This window comes from Puntigrus tetrazona, chromosome 7, assembly GCF_018831695.1.
Source record: "Puntigrus tetrazona isolate hp1 chromosome 7, ASM1883169v1, whole genome shotgun sequence".
Classification (NCBI taxonomy): Eukaryota; Metazoa; Chordata; class Actinopteri; order Cypriniformes; family Cyprinidae; genus Puntigrus; species Puntigrus tetrazona.
In genome coordinates, this window is record NC_056705.1 from 14,590,560 (window position 1) to 14,609,337 (window position 18,778).

The 18,778-nt window shown below is 37.0% G+C and overlaps 1 protein-coding gene across 1 annotated transcript in view; it reads left to right on the forward strand.

The window, feature by feature from the left end:
• The window catches only part of LOC122348178 (fibroblast growth factor 11-like), a 45,441-nt gene that overhangs the window by 19,733 nt on the left and 6,930 nt on the right, over positions 1-18,778 (forward strand). The window contains exons 2-3 of the mRNA XM_043243459.1: positions 3,013-3,123; positions 10,886-10,989. Coding sequence (XP_043099394.1) covers positions 3,013-3,123; positions 10,886-10,989 — 215 coding nt within the window. The remainder of the gene's footprint in view (positions 1-3,012; positions 3,124-10,885; positions 10,990-18,778) is intronic.

An 18,778-nucleotide genomic window follows, 5' to 3' on the forward strand; every position in this document is an offset into this window, starting at 1 on the left:
TTTTTGCCACAGTGGCATTGAGTGGATTTCAAGAAAAGCAATTTTTTAAAAACCCATGTTATGACCCCTTAAATGCGCTCACATGCTGGATAATAAATGCAGTTTTATTTTTTCTTTGTATCTCTCTTCGTCTCTCTCCTCCCCTCTCCCTTTCTTTCCCAGAATGAAATATGGCAGTGCAGGAGCCAGACTTTTGTTAGGATCTGTTGTGCCTGAAAGCTTTATCGATGCTTTGCGTGAAGTATGAGAGTCTTCCTCTTTTATTTAGCGCGTGAATGTCTTCCAATAAAATAACCGTGTCATAACTTCTGCCCACTCTCTTGTTCCCCCCCCGTAACACTCGTTCACTTTCCTCTCCCCCTCGGGAAGGCGACGACTCCATCTTCAGCTGATTGGTTGATGTATGGTGTTATTCAGAGAGATGCAAAACCACATAACTCACCCTGACGGGGCTTATAGGAGAGATAGCGAGGCATAGGGGAAAGGAGATCTCTAACCAGGTGATGTCCCCGGTGGGCCAAATGTGTCCGTGTAACTTGTGTTGAAGCCTGGGCTCTTGGCAGCCTGGCATCCCTGAGCGCACGCACTCAAACGCACATCAATATCACCCATCAGGAGTGCCCTTCACACCCTCTGTCCCCGGAGATGGGTTTTATGGTTATGCAGTGCAGACTGAAGACAGAGAGGGCTTGTGTATCAGCGCCGCTCTGTGTGTGGCTTTCAAAGCGTGTCACGGCAGCGCTACTAAAGAGGCTGACAAAGACGGATCTGCAGGGAATTTCCTACACAACCCGAATCAACCGAGTCAGAGGAGATGAAGGAAATGTGCCTTATCGCGGTAGAATATGTGGGTTTAATCTGTGAATATCGTTACTTGCCGCCTCTTTGCTTTGTGTGGAGCCTTTAATGCGAAAGCGCACACATATTTCTTTCTCGGCTTCTGTGAGCAGTGATTTGTCTGTGGACTGTGGCGGTGGCAGCCAGACGCTGTGCCATGTAGCTGAATGTTAAAACTGTAGTTTGGCCCCTCAGGGCCTCACCTTCAGAACTGATCAATGGACACTAGCAAATAGAGGCCTGCGGAGAGAAAGACCAAACTATTTCTGCAGTGTTTTACATAGAGGGAGCGTTGAGAGGAAATGGGACAGTAAGTGAGCATTTAGGAAAAAGAGTGACAAAAAGAAAAAGATATCAATACGATATTGGGGTCGGTAAGATTTTTCTTAAATTAATAGTTCGCCCAAAAAATGAAAATTCTGTCATCATTTACTCACGTTCGATTAGTTCCAAATCTGTATGAATTTATTTGTTCTGGTGAACATTTTTTGGAAGAAAGTTTTGTAACCCGGCAGTTTTGGGTCACCGACTTCTGTAGTATTTTTTCAGTGGTGACCCATAACAGCCTGGTTACAAACTTTTACTTTAAGCTCACTATAAGGCTGTGTTTATTTTATCAAAAATACAGTAAAAAGGGTAATATTTTTTCTATTTGAATACATTCTAAAATGTAATAAGTTTTTTATTTTATTATATCTATTTTTGTGAATAGTTTTCTATCATATTGTCATTTAGAATATATATTATTTATAATTTTACTTTCTGTAGACTCTAGGCTGCTGCAACAATAGACATGTTACCTGTCATCTGTGCTTTTAATAGGGTTGCTTAATATTTAAAGAGCAGCCTGTGTTTACGCTTAAAATCCACCGCAAAAAAAGCTGTGTGTTATTTTTGTAGAAGTTTTGTTGAAGGTAGTTAGATAACACCATTTGCTCACATTTAAAATGCCTTTGCTTTTACTTTATTCACATCAGATTTTCCGACACAGTGCACTTTAAAGTTAATATTATTAATAATATTACAAATAAGATTTCTGTGCAAGTTTAGTTAGTCATTAAAGCAACTGTATGCACACCCATAGTGGTTGGTTTCCTATTGTAAAGCATGCGATTTTAATAAACATGCTTTAGCACAGTGACACCTCCTAATCTTCCATTAACAGTGTCCCACTTGTGTTGTTTTACACAGATCTCTAGCAGACTGCTTGGCACATCCCTTACCAGCTGTTATAGTTCATTTGATTATCTATCACCTCCCTTCTCCTTCAAAAACCCATAAAACCAGAATATATTTTATTTGTTCTTTTTAATTTGTCGTAACCTTTTTAAAGTGGAGCAGAGAGCACTCTATTAGCTGATGGCCCAAAATGTCCCTTAAAAAATAACTAGGGAAGTATCATGATACAGTGGTATCAGGTAGGCTACTCTTTGATATATAGTGCACCGTGCTACTGAATGATTATAACTATATTGTAATATAACATTTAAAAGGATAGTTCACGCACACAAATTTACTTTTTTGGACTTCCCTGCTTCTGCAGAAAACAAAGTATGTTCATTTGATTTGCTCCGACTTTGATGTATATTGTCAAAAAATATAATGTAAGTCGATGGAAATCTAAACAGCTTTTCTTCGAAATATCTTCTTTTGTGAACAATGATAAAAAAAATCATTTATTTTGGTGTGAACTATCACTTTAAGGTACTTCTCAATTGTATGCAGTTTTATGCAGTACATTTAAACAAATTTTTCTGTTGTGCATCTCTTTCTACAATAAGTTTAGATAATGTTACGGCAGCTCACTGAACTCTTTTGTGTAGTTTGTTTTTTTGTTGCTGTAAAAAGGAGATAAAAGACAGAAGCCCTGAATGTTTTGTTCACTGCAGTCCATTGTCCAGTATAGACAGAAACAACGTCTTATCTTCCTTTTATTTGCTTTGTAAACATGGATACTTGTATTTGAGTTTGTTACAGTACAAGTCTTTTGAGGTAAACTGTAAAATTAAAAATATATTGACTGGTTTGTGCTTGTTAGTGTGTGTGTGTGTGTGTCTTCAGTCGTGCTGATATAACCTACACTGCTGTACCACCAGCATGTCTTCATGAAGCGCTGAGATTTTCTTTTCTAGCATAGGTACATGTCTGATGAAATGTTATCTCTCTTTTTCTCAGAGCCTCAGCTGAAAGGTATCGTCACACGTCTCTATTGTCGGCATGGCTTCTACCTGCAAATGTTACCCGATGGCACCTTGGACGGCACAAAGGACGAAAACAGCTCCTTCTGTAAGTGTGTTCTCAGAGATGTGTGTGTGCCTGTGCATGCGCTCAAATCTTTTTTGAACACGTTTTAAGAGCTTTAAAAAATCCTGTTAACCTTACCTGAACTCGCTATCACATTACAACCCACAGATTATAATGGGAAACAAACATCAAAGTGTGGCAGGTCTCTCTCTCTGCCTGTGTCTGTTCCTGTGGTGTATAATGCCTTGCCCTCCTCACAGCAGTATAAAGCAGCATCCGCCAGATATGTGCAATGTCCTTTTCACAGCATGTTCAGGAGATGTTTTTGTTCTGAGGTTGTTCTATCATACAGGAGAACATGGCTTGGGCTATCTATCTATCTATCTATCTATCTATCTATCTATCTATCTATCTATCTATCTATCTATCTTACCTTCAAATATGAATTTAAGTTGTAGATTTAAAATCATTTAGGAACATCACTGACATTTGATTGCAGTTTTGGCATTTCGAAAATCTGAGCATAGTTAAAGATATTTTTGAGATGTCTTCTGAAACTCCAAAAGAAGCACATGTGAGATGACTCGGCTCTTTTTCTCCTAAGAAAACGCGTGAAGTGAGGGGCATCAGCAAAAGGTCTCAGTTTGCTCTTTGTTTAATTTCATTGCTGCAGAAGAGAATAATATATTAATGATATCTCATCTGCTGCTTTTCATTTTCTAATGTACCTAATGTTCCGGTCCTAATGTACAGTATGGGCTCTCCTAAAATACGCAGCACTCTCCTCATAAATTACATGTTCCCCTTGTGAGACGCATTTCTGAGCACAGCCAAACAGATGCCCTGTAATGTCTTTTTAATATGTGAACATAATAAACAAAACAAAACAGTCAAATCCCACAAGGTTTTTCCACTTTTTACTGCAGACGTCTTGAAATCCTTCCAGAGGCAAAACTGTTATGTCAGTGGATAAAAGGATTTTCGTAAGTGTTTCTATCCATAAATCTTGCATAAAAGTCATTTAACAGTGCCTTGTCGGCTAATTCAGTGCAGGTGAGGTGTGTGTCAGATATTGTGTAGGTGTGTGTTCGCTGTAGTGGGTTTGACAGAAGGGGACCATCTGGGAACAGCTGTGTGGTTTGTGTTGGAGACAGTACGAAAGTTAAAGAACTTTTTTATAGAGCTACTTAAAAGGTGAAAGAAAAAGAAAGCAAGTGGCAGAGCTGTATGATTGCTGTCTGGACTTTATGGTTGTTATATACGGATTGTGCACTGAGGTGAAAGAAAGGTGAAATTGCTGTTAACTGACGTACAGCTTGCTTTGCCTTCTGAAATTAGGACTGACCCCGTTGTGGAGAAAGGCTGTGCGTGGGTCAGGGTCTGTCAACATTAAGTCATCGCTAGACCTTATTTAGAGAGGCTACATCCCTGCTCTTTATATTCATACCTAAGAGATTCACAAATTACATTTCTGTCATCATTTACCTCACGTCGTTTCCTGTATGACTTTATCTATGTAAAATAAAGGAAGATATGTTTCAGCATTTTTTTGGTCCACTGAGTAAAAGTTACTGGGTGCAAATTACTGTTTGACATTATTGTATGGAAAAAATTTAAACATTCTTTACTGTTTTACAAATGCTAAGACGCATTCCTCAATACTCACTTTAATTTAGTTACTTTTTGTTTTTTTACTTTTGTGTTATAGAGGAATGACTTGATTTGAAACATGTAGAAGTATTTTAGTAGAGTGTTCATTTTTGAAATTTCGAACCAAGCAGAGTTTTGATATTGAGAAATGTGGGGTTTTATGTTCAATTTCAATTTCCACAGAAGTATGAGTGTGAGTAAACAATGACAAAATTTCTTCAAAGTATAATGTATCATCTTGGTTATTAGTTGTTATTAAAGTTTTTTTTTTTTTTTTTTAAATAGAACACTCATAAATAAAGGTTCCAAAAGGGGATTGTATCAGCGGTGCCTTAGAAGAGCAATTCTGGGTTCTCTAAATAACTTTTTCATGAACTTTTATAAACCCTTTTTCTTAGTGTGAAGAACATTTTAATAATCTAAAGAACATTCAAGCAATTGAAAGTTTTAATGTTGTTTTTAAAAGTTAAACATTTAATTGTTCATGGTCATATTTTGCAGTGGGCAATCACAATTGCTGTGTAACAGGATCAAGAAAGAGTAGAGAATATTGCACACATCCATCTCTCTCTCTCTCTCTCTCTCTCTCTCTCTCTGTCTTTCTTTTTTTCTCTGTCTGTCTCTTTGACTGAGGTCAGATGTTAGAGGTGTGCCCTCTCATTAGCAGTGAGGGGTCTTGGTGAAGCTGCTCTTTATGCACCACACTGCGCGTATGCTAATTAGTCCCAAAACTGCCAAATCAGCACGGAGAGAGAATAAATAATTAACATGCTCTGATTCATATCTGGAACCCCTCTGTTATAATGATATACAACTCCATCGTTAAACAGACAAACAACTTTCACGCTCTGATCCACCCTGATAGACTCCTTTGGAAACGTCCACGGTTGGTTATCATGTACAGCAACAGTCTACTAAGTTACAATACGGTGCAGGAAATCTCTAGTTATGTCTTGCACATTCCCATCATTCACCTCTCTGATCTTTATACTGACCTGACTGAAAGCCTTAGTAAAAGCTTCCGCAAACGTGCTCAGTAATTGCGAACAAGGTGAGCAAAGTTTGTAATCTCTGTGATCCTTACTCTCTTTGGGATAGGGGTTCACTTTCATGGTCTCCAATTCACCTGCTTTGAAATACAGCATTTTTCTTTAATTTATTCAAGCCAACTTTTAGTTCTACACAGATTAGCACCAGGTCCCCAGATGGCACAGTGCTTGTACCGGCAGTTCCCAGCAAAGCCAAAAGAACAGCTGCTATGGCAGTGATAGGTGTTCCATCACAGAGCGTCTGCCCCCTCGGAGGGAAGGGTACGCAGCCTGATGGACTGGCACTCCTGCTTTCATTTCCATCTTCACTTGAACCACAAGTTGATTATGTAATGTCTTAATGAGCAGAATGGGAGAGGAACGATGAGACGCTTGATGTATGTGTGTGTGTGTCTGTGTGTGTGCGCGCTCTCTCACCTTCAGCCAATGAACATCTTGAGCTGATCATGCATTTCACCCCTGCTCAAGTACTTACACTTTAAAAGATAAGAGAGAGAGTCAGGTGGAGTTGGTTTCTTTGCAACCATATTTGATTCCTTCCTTATAACAGCATTTTTCTACTTTTTGCCTCACCTTCTCCTGGCCTCAGAGGCCACATAGACATTTTTAAGTATTAGGAGGAATAACAGCATTGGAATATAGGAGTGATGCCTCTACATTATTGTTTTTTTGTGTAGGCGGAATGCTATGAAAAACGGTTTCCATCTCAAAGTGAGTAAAATAAAAGAAGGTAATTGTGACTGCCTATGTACCCAACTTTATTTCTTGGAATTGTAAAGGCCCTTTCACACCAAGCATGATAACTTTAAAGATAATGATAAAGATATAGCTCTAAAAATAGTTCTCAGTATTAAAGAATAGCAGAGTCCAGACCACAGCTATGACGATGAAGGCAGAGAGAAACAATATCGTTGGAATCATTTTCAGAATGATATATCCATAGTTATTGTTCTTGGTGCTCTGAGGCGGAAAAAATACTTCTTAGACCAGTTTGACGATAACAAATATGGATGGCATCTAAATGTATACATTTGTACATCTTTTGTTTGTTTGTTTTGTTTTTAAAGAAAAGAGTACCTTTATCTAGCAAAGATGCATTAGACCGACAAAATAATTTTGTATGTATTAAATATATATACATACAGCGCCTAGTGAAAGTATTCACACCCCTCATTTATTTATTTATTTTATCCCACGTTTTTGTGTTGTTGCTGCCTTATGTTAAACTGCTTTAAATTACTTTTCTCCACATCAATCTACAGCCCATACATCATAACTGTACAGCAAAAACAGGTTCTTAACATCTTTGCAAATGTATTAAAAATAAAAAAACTAACATGATTTCATTGCACAAGTATTCATATCCTTATCTGGGACAGTTGAAATTTAGCTCAGGAGCTTTCATATTGCTTGTAAATGTTTCTACACTGGCAAATTTAATTGAATGGGTATGATTTGGAAAGGCCTCCTAATAAAAGGTCTAACAGCTGATCATTTTATATCAGAGCAAAACTATGCATTGAGGTTAAAAGAAACTTCCTGAAGAGCTGAGAAACAGGTTTGTGTCAAGCCACACATCTGTAGAAGATTTGTGATGGGTCACAGAAGCAAGTAGTTAAACTTAATGGAAGAAGTCTGAAACAACTAGAATCTAAATATGAATCTATAGTCTGAAACTAGATCTAGCCTCTCGGCCAAAGTGAGCAACTGATGGAGAAAGTCTTTGGTTAGTGTTGTGACCAAGATCCTCGTGGTCACTCTAGTTGAGCTTCCTGATCATATGTTGAAATAGAAGAAATCCACAGAAGGACAAACATCACTGCAACACTTCATCAATTCGGGCTTTTTGATGGTGTGGCAAGACTCGATCCTCTTCTCAGTTAAGACACATGAAAACACTTGGAATTTGCAAAAAAAAAGCACCTAAAGGACTATTGGACTCAGAAAAACAAGATTCTTTGGTCTGATGAATCTCAATTCTAAGCATCATGTTTGAAGGAAACCAGCTCTGCTCATCCCAAAAGTAAAGTGTGCTGGTGTCAGCCTCATGCTGTGGGGCTGTTTTTCAGCAGCAGGGACTGAGGGACTCATCAGAGTAGAAGGAACACTCAGTGCAGCAAAATATAGAGATAGCCTTAAAGAAAACACAGTCCAGAGCATTCAGAAACTGGGCAGAAGGTTCACATTCCAACAGGACATTGACCCTAAGCACACAGCAAGAATGGCCACAGCCTGGGATTGAACCCAATCATACTTTTCTGGAGAAACCTGAACATGTGCATCTGGCCCCATCCTGACTTAAAGAGGTGAGGAGAAGAATGGCAGATAATTGACAAATTTCTGATGAGCAAAGCTTGTGGCATCAAAAAAAAAAAAAAAAAGGGTTAAGGGTATTTGCAATAGAATGATTAAAGTTGTTTATTTGTAATAAATTTGCAAAGATGTTTAAAACCCATTTTAGCTGTATAGTTATGGTGTATAGAGTGTATATTGATATGGGGAAAAAAGTCATTTAAAGCAGTTACAAAATACTTCATTGGATATGCAATAATATTTCCCAATTTTTCTGCATTTGACCAAATAAAAGTATAAAGTATAATACAAATATATTTAAATTATATGTGCTTTTATATACTATATTTAAATGGAATATACTTTACAATTTAGTATTATAATCATATGGAGCATATAGATCTCAGAACAGGACTGACAACTGTATTTATGTGCGGTGTGTATATGGCCAGAGGGAGATAAAGAGAGCGCGATTCGAAAAGAGCAAGATTCTGGCATCTTTTTTTGGCACAGAGAAAAGGTTAACCAAAGAGAACAAGACAGCAGTGAGAAAGAAAAGATGGTGTGAGGCCAGTGTCTAGACATAACTGAAAGAAAAGTTAAACAAAGACAAAGGACAAACCTGTTAGTGAGGTAATGCAACTGTGGAATTGGTTTTATCCTGTAAATGTCCATCTGGTGATAGGCATTTTTCAGAAGCATCTGGCAGATACGGTCAACTAGAGATGAAACATACAGCAGATATCATTTCCTCAGCATAGCACCCTCAAGAACACTTAAACAGCCAGAAAGTTTTGCTAATGTCGTACTAAGATTTAATGACGTCCCTTAACCCGCCAGGAAGGGAGGGAGAAGAATGGAGTACAAAGAAAAAGGAGAAACTCTGAAGGTCTTTAACAGACAGCGAGATGTCAGAGCTGTTGACAGTGTACTAACACAATGTGCTGAGGCATATTGGGAAAAAAAGAAAGAAAAGATTCTACATAATACAGAGAGAGGATAAACGACAGGCAAGTTTTATGCCCTGACCCTTATCCCGTAATGCCAAGCACAGATGGACTTTGACAGAGGCAGACCTAAGGTTGTCATGCATTTCTTTGTGTCTCCCAAAGTCGCCAAGGCAGTAAATAAAGATTGACAGTCAGTCTTTGCAGTGATGCTTCAGGGTGACAAGACACAACATGTAAACACACAGCCACTCATACACACTGAGGCAAGCATAACTTGATTGAAAGTTGTTGTTTTTTATTTTATTTCTAACTTATTTCATTTTGGTGACAAACAAATGCGGTTTAATGGTTTAAGGGGTTTAATTATCTTTGGATGATCGTTAATTGATACCAAGAGCCACAGTTAAAAGCTTGGTAAAGTTAGTTCTGCTGTCACATTTGAGACTAATTTAAAAGATCCCATCTAATCAAAATTAGTTTTACTACTTGTGATCTGATTTGTAATTTGATGCTAGCAAATAAAATAGTTATTTTATTTTATTGTCTCATTTTTATTTTATTTTATTTGATTTTATTTTAGCATGATCGCAATGTGAGGTGTTTTAATTGTATTATATTTTACTTTATTTCATTTTATGTTATTGCTGATTTTATTGCTTTATTTTATTGTTATTTAAAAATATAATAAGTATATTAAGTATAAGTATTACATTGTCTTGTCTGAATTGCTGCATGGCAGTGGAATAATATATGTATTTTATTTTATTATGCTGCAAGTCATTTTTATTTTATTTTAGCATTAATGTGATGCAAGTGCAGAATGCGAATTTTGCTAAATATTATAAATATTACATTGTCTTGTGCGGCTTGCTTCAATACAGTGGAATAATATATGCATTCTATTTTATTTTATCATTACATTATTAATTTTTATTTTATTTAAGCACTAATATGATGCAAGTTATTTTCATTTACATGCTTTGCTATTTTGCCAAATATTGTAAGTATTACAATATATTACTAATAGCTTCGCAGCAATTTTATTTATCACAGCCAGAAAGTTCATTAAAACTTCATGAAAAGAATATGTGAAAGAATATTTCATCTTCAAAGTACTATGTTTCCAAGTTTTCTGTCTTTGTCACATCAGCTCTAGACTTCATTTTTAACTACTTATGCAGTCATTAATCTGCTCTCCAGTGATCTTTATTTTATTGATGCTTTTCTTGGAGGCTGTAAGGTTTGGGGTTCAGATGAGGTCTGCGTTATCATGCCCGCGGTTGTCACGACACTAGGAGGGTGCAACTCAAATCTGCATCGCTCCCGTGGAGACACTTTGCCACGAGGCATTTGTCAATACTGCTAAAGTCAACATGTCGCTCAAGACGTTTCTCACCAAAGGTCTCGTCGGTCAACACTCCACACCAAAATAGACACACTCTCATCTGCAGCTCAAAAGGCTTATGAATGAGCACACACAAGCGTCCCGGTGTCGCACAGAACGCACACGCCTCGAGCGAACATCCCAGTTTTGGAAACAGTGGAAATCCTGTTGGCTACGGCTGGCAGAAGCGATGGCAGAACAAAGAGCGAGGTGTAAGGAGATTTCTCTGTTTCTCTTTAATGTGCCTCACCGAATCTGAAAGCTCATTTCACTGGGGTCTGTAATTTCTGGAGGTTTCTGCTGAAACTGTCAGTTTTGGGGGTGTGTGTCACCTTAGGTGCGCCGGAGAGAAATTCTCATCCTTCATAACACGCTGAAAAAAAGCAGTATTGAGAATCGTTCATCATTTATTTCATATCGAGCAAAATTCTCCACGCCGATGTTTAAGATCTCTCTCTCTCTCTCTCTCTGAATTGCAGTGCTGTTCAACTTGATTCCTGTGGGTCTGAGGATAGTGGCCATCCAGAGCACCAAGACAGGACTCTACATAGGCATGAACAGCGAGGGCTACCTTTACACATCAGTAAGTCTACAGCACTCGTCACACTCATCAATAGGTTACAAAAATTCCCAGACCTGTCCTGACACATCTTATCGTGTTAAAAAATATCAGCGACATGCACGCAGTGGAGGAAAAATATCTGAGACCGCCAGTAAAATTTTATTAAAATTTTTATATAAAAATTGTTGACATGAAAGTTGATTTAATGACAGCAGAATTACATGTTCAGCAATGTTGCATTTTATCATATTCTCTATTAACTAATTTATTAGAAACTTGCATACAGCGGTCAAAAGTTTGAAATTAATTGTTTTTGTTAGTTTTTTTTTTTTTTGTCTTATTATGCTCTCTTAATCGCATCCGACATAAAAGTTTTTGTTTACATAATATATGCGTGTGGACTGTGTATGTTTATGTATATAGAAATACTAACACATGCATGTATATTTTTAGGAAATTAAATGAAATAATTCAATTAAATATAATTATGTGTAATATAAAATATTATAATATGAATATATAAATGTAAAACTTTAAATATTTAAAGAAAATATACTGTATGTGTGTGTTTATATATACATAATATATACATATATAATGTAAACGAACAAAAACTTTTATTTTGGATGCAACTGATTTAAAAATACAATATTATAATTAAAATATTATTACTGTCACGTCTCTGGACTCTTTGTTTATTGTTTTTGTCTCATGCCATGTGCTCTCTGTGCCCTACCTTCCCTTCATGTTAATTGTATTATTGTCTTCAGCTGTGTCTTGTTAATTTAGTCAATTACCTTGTGTATTTAAGTCCTGTGTGTTTTTACTCCGCTTGTCCGAACGTCAAGGTTACATACGTGGTTTATGTTCTGCTCCTTTCTCACGAAACCATGCACGTGACATTTTAAATTTAATTAACATTTTAATTAACAGTTTTTTCCTGAGATGGCATAGTTTCAGTTACTTTTTGTTATCATGCATTATTCGAAATAATTCAAACATGCTGATTTGTTTTTCAAGAACAATTTCCTATTGTTAGCATACTTTTTACTGCTTAATATTTTGTGACACATTGATAAACTACTACTCAAAAGTTTGGGGTAGATAAAATAAAAAAAATAAAAATAACATTTAAATCACTACTTTTATTCAACAAGGATGCCTTAAATTGATCAAAAGTTACAGTAAACACATTTATTACAAATGATTCCAATTTCAACTAAGAACCTTAAAACATATTCACATTTTGAAGTTTCATGTGATAAATTCTTGTCATGCTGATGAAAATTCAGCTTTGCCATCACAGGAATACATTCAATACACAAAAATATTTAGTTTTGTTTTACAGTTTAAATTTGTAATAATATTTCTGTATTTTTATCAAATAAATGCAGCTTTTGTGAGTATGAGACCTTTTTCAAATACATTAAAAAACCTAATTCCACTTTTGATTGGTATGGTATGTATATAAACATTATAAATCTTATTTTTATTTAACTAGAGACTTGGAAATAGCCCTAAATATAAAAAATCATTTTATTTATTATTATTTGTTTTATTTAAGAATATGCCTTCGTATAAACGTTTTTTAAATCCTAAAAGTGAAGATTTTAAATCTCAGATTTTAATGACGTCTCAGACACCTTACGCATTATTTCACGCTCTTTGATTATGTATCAGGTGCTGCTAATGAAGTTAACTGTTGTGTGTGCGTTCGTCCTCAGACAGTGAGTGTGTGAGTGTGAGTACTGTTGGCCTCAGTTCCCTGTGACACACTCCATTAGTCTGGCCTATTTCTCTCTACCAGTTAAACTTATGTGAGTAAGACATGCTTCTGCCAAGAGATGCATTGCCTTGCAGTGTAGAACAGCCTTTCTTCTCTCTTCTCTCTCTATTGTCTGATCCACTCTCTCTTATTTTGGGAAGAAAAGAGTATTCTTTCATTCATAACACTCTTTAAAGTAAAGCGATGAGTCTAAGAGAGATGTATAGGACTACATGATGTACTGTGCCCCATAGAGCGGACTTAAAATGCATGAATCGTTACACTGCATGGATATCAGAATATCAAACCAAATTCTATATGCACACAAATACAATAGTGCTGGAGTTTAAAAGAGACCTCCGCTTTTCTTAGCTATACGTCCTCTAGACTATTGGTCCCAAAGTTATTTTTTATGATCTACAAAGTCTTGCAGCCAGAAAGTGTTCAAATATTTTTCATGTTTAAATTACGAACTGTATATCAGTTCTTTTGTGCTTTAAATCTAATAGCATTTGTATATTTAAAATGCTAGGGTATCCTTAAAAAGGTGTGACAGAAACAAAAAAATGTATTTATATCAGTCATAACACAAATTACAACTGTCCCTATGTTGTGAACTTAATAAACTCGTTTACTTCTCTTTCGTGTATCCACCTCTCACACAAAAGAGCACAAATGCTTTTTCCATCTCTCTTTTTCTCTGCTCTTGTAAGGAGAGCATCTGTAGAGAATGTGTTCTCCTCCTCATGGGAAGAAAGTCGACCCATTTTCCACAGAGGGAAATGACCATACCTGAAAAAAGAGAGAAAATCCCTATCCTAGAAAACCTCATGCAGAGCGACCTCTTTTTCTCTCTTTTCTCTCTTCTCTGTCTGAAGCGCTGAAACCGCTCTACCTGTGTCCTAACTTTCATTCCTAACTTTCATCTTTTTTTAGCACGATATTTTAAACCAAAGAGACTAGTGTGAAGCCAGTGAAGCATGCCACAAAACGCAGTGCAAACACAAACCAGGAGACAGCTTGCTCCTGAGCTTTAAAATATTCTGAAACAATAGAACCAAAACACACATTGTTGACTTTTGAAACGTTACGTGAGGAATGACTCATTGCTTGCTGTATACTATGCCATGAAAAGAATCCACAAAGCTAAACAAGTTATTTTCCCTGAATTTAATCAAAGTGCATCTGAAATTGTCTTCCATTACAAAAGTATGTTTTATTCTGTATAGTATGAATGTGTGTAGTGCGAATGGAATCCATAATACATCCACCATGTTACGTGACCTTTCGCAACTCCTCTCCCGTGGCCTCATGGGAGTCTATCTCGTGCACACTGCAGAATCTCTGTGGAAGCAGTCGATTTTCTGCCTACTTTCTTCCTATGTTTTATGAAGGCTACAAACAGTACAGTTCATGTATTGTTTTACCCTATATTTAGTAGGGAAGTAAAGATATTTGAACACATGTTTAGTCTTCATAATCACTTTAAGAATATGGTGGCAAATCTACAAAACAAAAGACAAAAGACATCCATCTCTTATGAAAATGATCTGTAGTTTTATTACAGTATAAGTTTAATTATGTTGTACTGTGTATTTACACAAATCTGTATAACGCCAGATTTATTACAGTACAAATACCATGGTTAAACTATGGTTAGTGTAGTAAAACCATGGTTCATCAGGGTTTAACTATACTAACCATGGTTTTTGTTAATAAAAGTGAAAATTTCCAAATCTGTATGAATATACACTCTCAGAAATAAAGGTACAAAAGCTGTCACTGGGGCAGTACCTTTTCAACCTAAATGGACCATTTTTGTACCTTTAAATGTACATATTAGTACATACAGTGTACATATTTACAGTTAATAGGTACGAAAGTGTACCTTTTGAAAAATAGCTGCCCCAGTGACAGCTTTTGTACCTTTATTTCTGAGAGTGTATGGAAGTAAAATTTTACATGCTTTTCCAAGTTGAAGTAATGGCAAAAGAAGTTTATTTGGGTGAACTAATGCTTTGAAATTGAGTTTTAAAGTGCAGGCTTTGACAGATCTCTCAGATTTTCTCTCACACAGCAGTTAATGGTCTTGTAGACACTTAAGTGAGTAAGTGAGTGTTACCTTATTTTCCACTAAAGCCCTCAGAGCCGGAATAAGAAGGTGCAAGTCTTTCTGTATGTGTTGCATAACGGGATTCGTTCACACTATGCCACAAACACACCTCCGTGCATGTGTGTTGTAGAATCAGATGGCCCTGAACACATGGCCTCTCTCTGTCACACATACCTGCCCTAAACTCTGAGCCTATCAATAATTCATGTTTTCCAGTGGCTGACACACTCGGACACGGCCCTCCACAGGGACTAAATCATTCACACACACCTACAGCCTCTTCTTCATACTCGTTCAACTTCTACTACCTCAGTCATGCTCTCGCCCCGTATTCCTGCAAGTCTTCTCTTCTTACCATCTTTATTTACTGCCACACAACTATGTTGATGCCAAGCTGATTTTAGCGATGTTGTAAACGATTTTGTTCTACTGTTGCTATGTGGTTCTTAAACTAGTGGTTCCTATCCTTTTTGATTCACCCCCATTGTCCACAACAATATAAAGGCCCAGCTGTTTATAATTTACTCAGTTTTTATTCACAATTTCTGCCTGATACAATATTTTAGAGTCTATGAATCTTTATCCATAATGCAATTCCCCAAGATTTTTTTTTCTTTTTAGAATGTTGTGCATAATTTTTTTCAGAATTTTAGTTTGAGCTTCATTTATATTTTAGTTTACGGTTTAGATCATTGATAGGGCCATCTTGTTTGTTCCAGCACTCTACCAGTGTTCACACTTGGTTTTTTTGCAAATGGCACTTTTCAACCCCTGATAAAGCCTCGAAATGAAACAACCAATCTCACCTGTTTAAACGTGTTGAATCTGTCTCATTAATGTGCCCCTCAGAGGTCTTTCCCATGATCCTCTGCACAGCTGTCTCGTAAGCGTGCTTTTTGGTGAAGAATGATGATATACTGTAGTAATCTGGCCGTCATCTCCCTCGTCTGACAGAACGATGACGTTTAAGATGAATATGAAGAAGCTGAAGGGTTCATGAGGGATAGGGATGGAGGAGTACGTGCAGACCAGCAGGGTGTCTCACAGCAGGAACAAAGGGCTCTATCATCCATAGAAAGGAATATAGTGAGAGATAGATTGACAAGAAAAGGCATGCAGAGCACAGCCCACGGGGTTGCGTTCATCATTCGATTTCATTTTCATTTTAGCATTTATCGCGATCATTTGTTCTTTCTTTTTTCGCCTTTGTCTCATGTCTGTTCTGTCATTGTCCTGTGAGTCCCTGTTTACTTGTCTCTCTTTGTTCATTCCTGTCTGAGGTTAGATCTTGCGAGAGTTGTATGTAAAGGTTAAGGTGTTTGGAAAACTCTGTGTCATTGCTGTGTGCTGTGTTACCTGTAGGGGACCACTGGAAATTGCTTTCCGATAAAAATAGTGCTTTGTCTCTATAACCTGACCCATTTTTTAAACTCAACACTCAGTGGAAGCCCTCCTGGGCCAGGAACACAAAAAGAGAGGGAGAAAGAAGGTGGGAATAAAACAGCATGCGCGCACACACACAGAGAGATGCATATTTGCACTGATAGAGGTGACCTGACAGAATTGGGGCAGATTTTGTTGAACTGACCAGCTTTTTTATGACAAAGTTTTAAAAGGTACTTGGTTTAAGCCATTTAATACGGTAGCCATGACATAACACACGTTCGAGCCATACATTCTCTTTTCAGTTTCCCTTCCTTTTCTTTTCCTTCTCTTATCCCTTTTAACATTTTATTTCCTGTTTTCCCATTGCACTGCAAATAGGACAGGTCACTTTAGGTCACATGAAAAGCCCAGACAAAGGACGGAGAGACGAATTCTAGAATTAAGTATTCTTTATTTAGCTCAGATGTAAAACACTGCAAATCAAGATGAGTTCAGACTTCAGCTAGTTTTATCATGCCTCTTATTCCTGTATTTAAAAGGGTTAGTTCACCCAAAAATAAATATTCTGTAATTAATTTACTCTCCCTCAATGTCATTCCAAATCAGTAAGATCTTCGTTCATCTTCAGAAAAGAAATGTATATTTTTTTGATGAAATCCGAGAGCTTTCTGAGTCTCCAGAAATGTAGCAAGGAATAATAGTAAAATAGTCCATGTGACATCAGGGGTTCGACTGTGATTTTCTGAATATACAAGAATACTTTTTGTGTCAACCTGTCCTCCAACCAATACTCCTGTATAGGTCGTTTATACAAATACCTGAAATACAACCTATCAGAGATATACTACAATTGCGCCCGTATCGGCAACAGAACATTTTTACACCGCTAGAGGTCGCTTAACTTAAAAAAGTAAATATAGGTTGTAATAAGGTAAGATACTTAGGCATAAATGACCTATAGGGTCATTGGAATAATGTAACTTATTTAACAATTATTCTCCCAAAGTTATCGCTGTCAACCATTTTAGAGTGTACCCCAACTGTTAACTTAAACAATGATGATTATGTTTATTACATTCTGGGGTACTCTCAGGTTGACCACCTGGTGTCACATGGACTATTTTAAAGATGTCCTTGTTACATTTCTGTGCATTGATCATGGTAATATCCTTGCTGTATATGGAGGGTCAGAGAGCTCTCAGATTCCATCAAAAATATCTTATGGATTTGGAACAACATGAGATTGAGTAATTAAGGACATAATTTTTGGGTGAACTATCCCTTTAACGTGTAACATTTTCTGCTGAATTCAAATAAGCTGTATATATAATGGTAATAATGGTTTTAAGTTCCACAGTGTATTGGTGCTGTTATGTGCACACTGTTCTGACAAGCTTTGTATAAGGATAATAGTGTTCTCTTCTGTATAATTGTGTGGATCTTTGATGCATCAACTGCTGCGTCACACGCATGCAGTTGGAAATGGTTTCGGTAAGCATGACTGGACACCAATAATAAGCCTAAGACTTGGAGTGGATGAGCTGCAGACTCAAGGGAGCATATGTCAGGATGTGTGTGTGTGTGTGCGCGTAAGTGTGTTTTGCTGTGCCCTGTAGTTCTGGCAGGATTATTACTCATTTCAAGTAGAGGGTGTTTCTGCTTCTGGCCCTCAGCACCCTGGCGTTGACACTCACACACCTTGATCCAAGCCCCAGGTCCCCACATACCCACACTGATGAAATAATTAGTCTAACTGCTGATCCCGAATGATTCTAGCTGACCTTAGACCACCTAGTCCACACAATCATGTCCACACACACACACACACACTTCTTTTTCTTTTTCCTTTTTGTACACACCTGCACCCTCTCCATCTCTTCACACACACACTTGTGACCTTGCCCTCCCTGTTTAAAATGGGCTTGATTGGTCCTCACTGAGTCAGCGGTCTTTTCAAGTCAAACAACTTAAAGGAATAGATCACCTAAAAATGTTAATTTGTCAAGATTTACTCTTAAGCCTTTTTCGATGTAAATGAGTTTGAGAAAATGCATTAAGCATAACATCACTTGCTCACCAATGGATCCTCTGCAGTGAATGGGTGCCGTTAGAATGAGTCCACACAACTGAAAATAACATCGCGATAATTCACACGACTCCAGTCTATCAATTAATAACTTGTGAAGTAAAATGCGAGTGTTTGTAATAAAGAGATTCATCATTAAAATATTTTCATCTTCGAACTATTGCTTCCAGCTGTCCATGATATTGCTTTTTCCAAGTCATCCCGTTTAAATCAGAAGAAAAATATACACAAATTCAGCACTGTTTGCGACCAAAAACAGTCTAAAATAGCTTTAAACAAATATGTCAGTGCATTTTAATGTGAGAGGACAAACAACGATGGACATTTTCACTGGAGGAAGCGTTATTATGGATTATAGACTCAGACATTGGCCAGAAGCAACAGTTTGAATTTAAAAATGTTTGACAACACCAATTCACTGCAGACAATCCATTGATGATGTGACACAAAATTTCTCCAA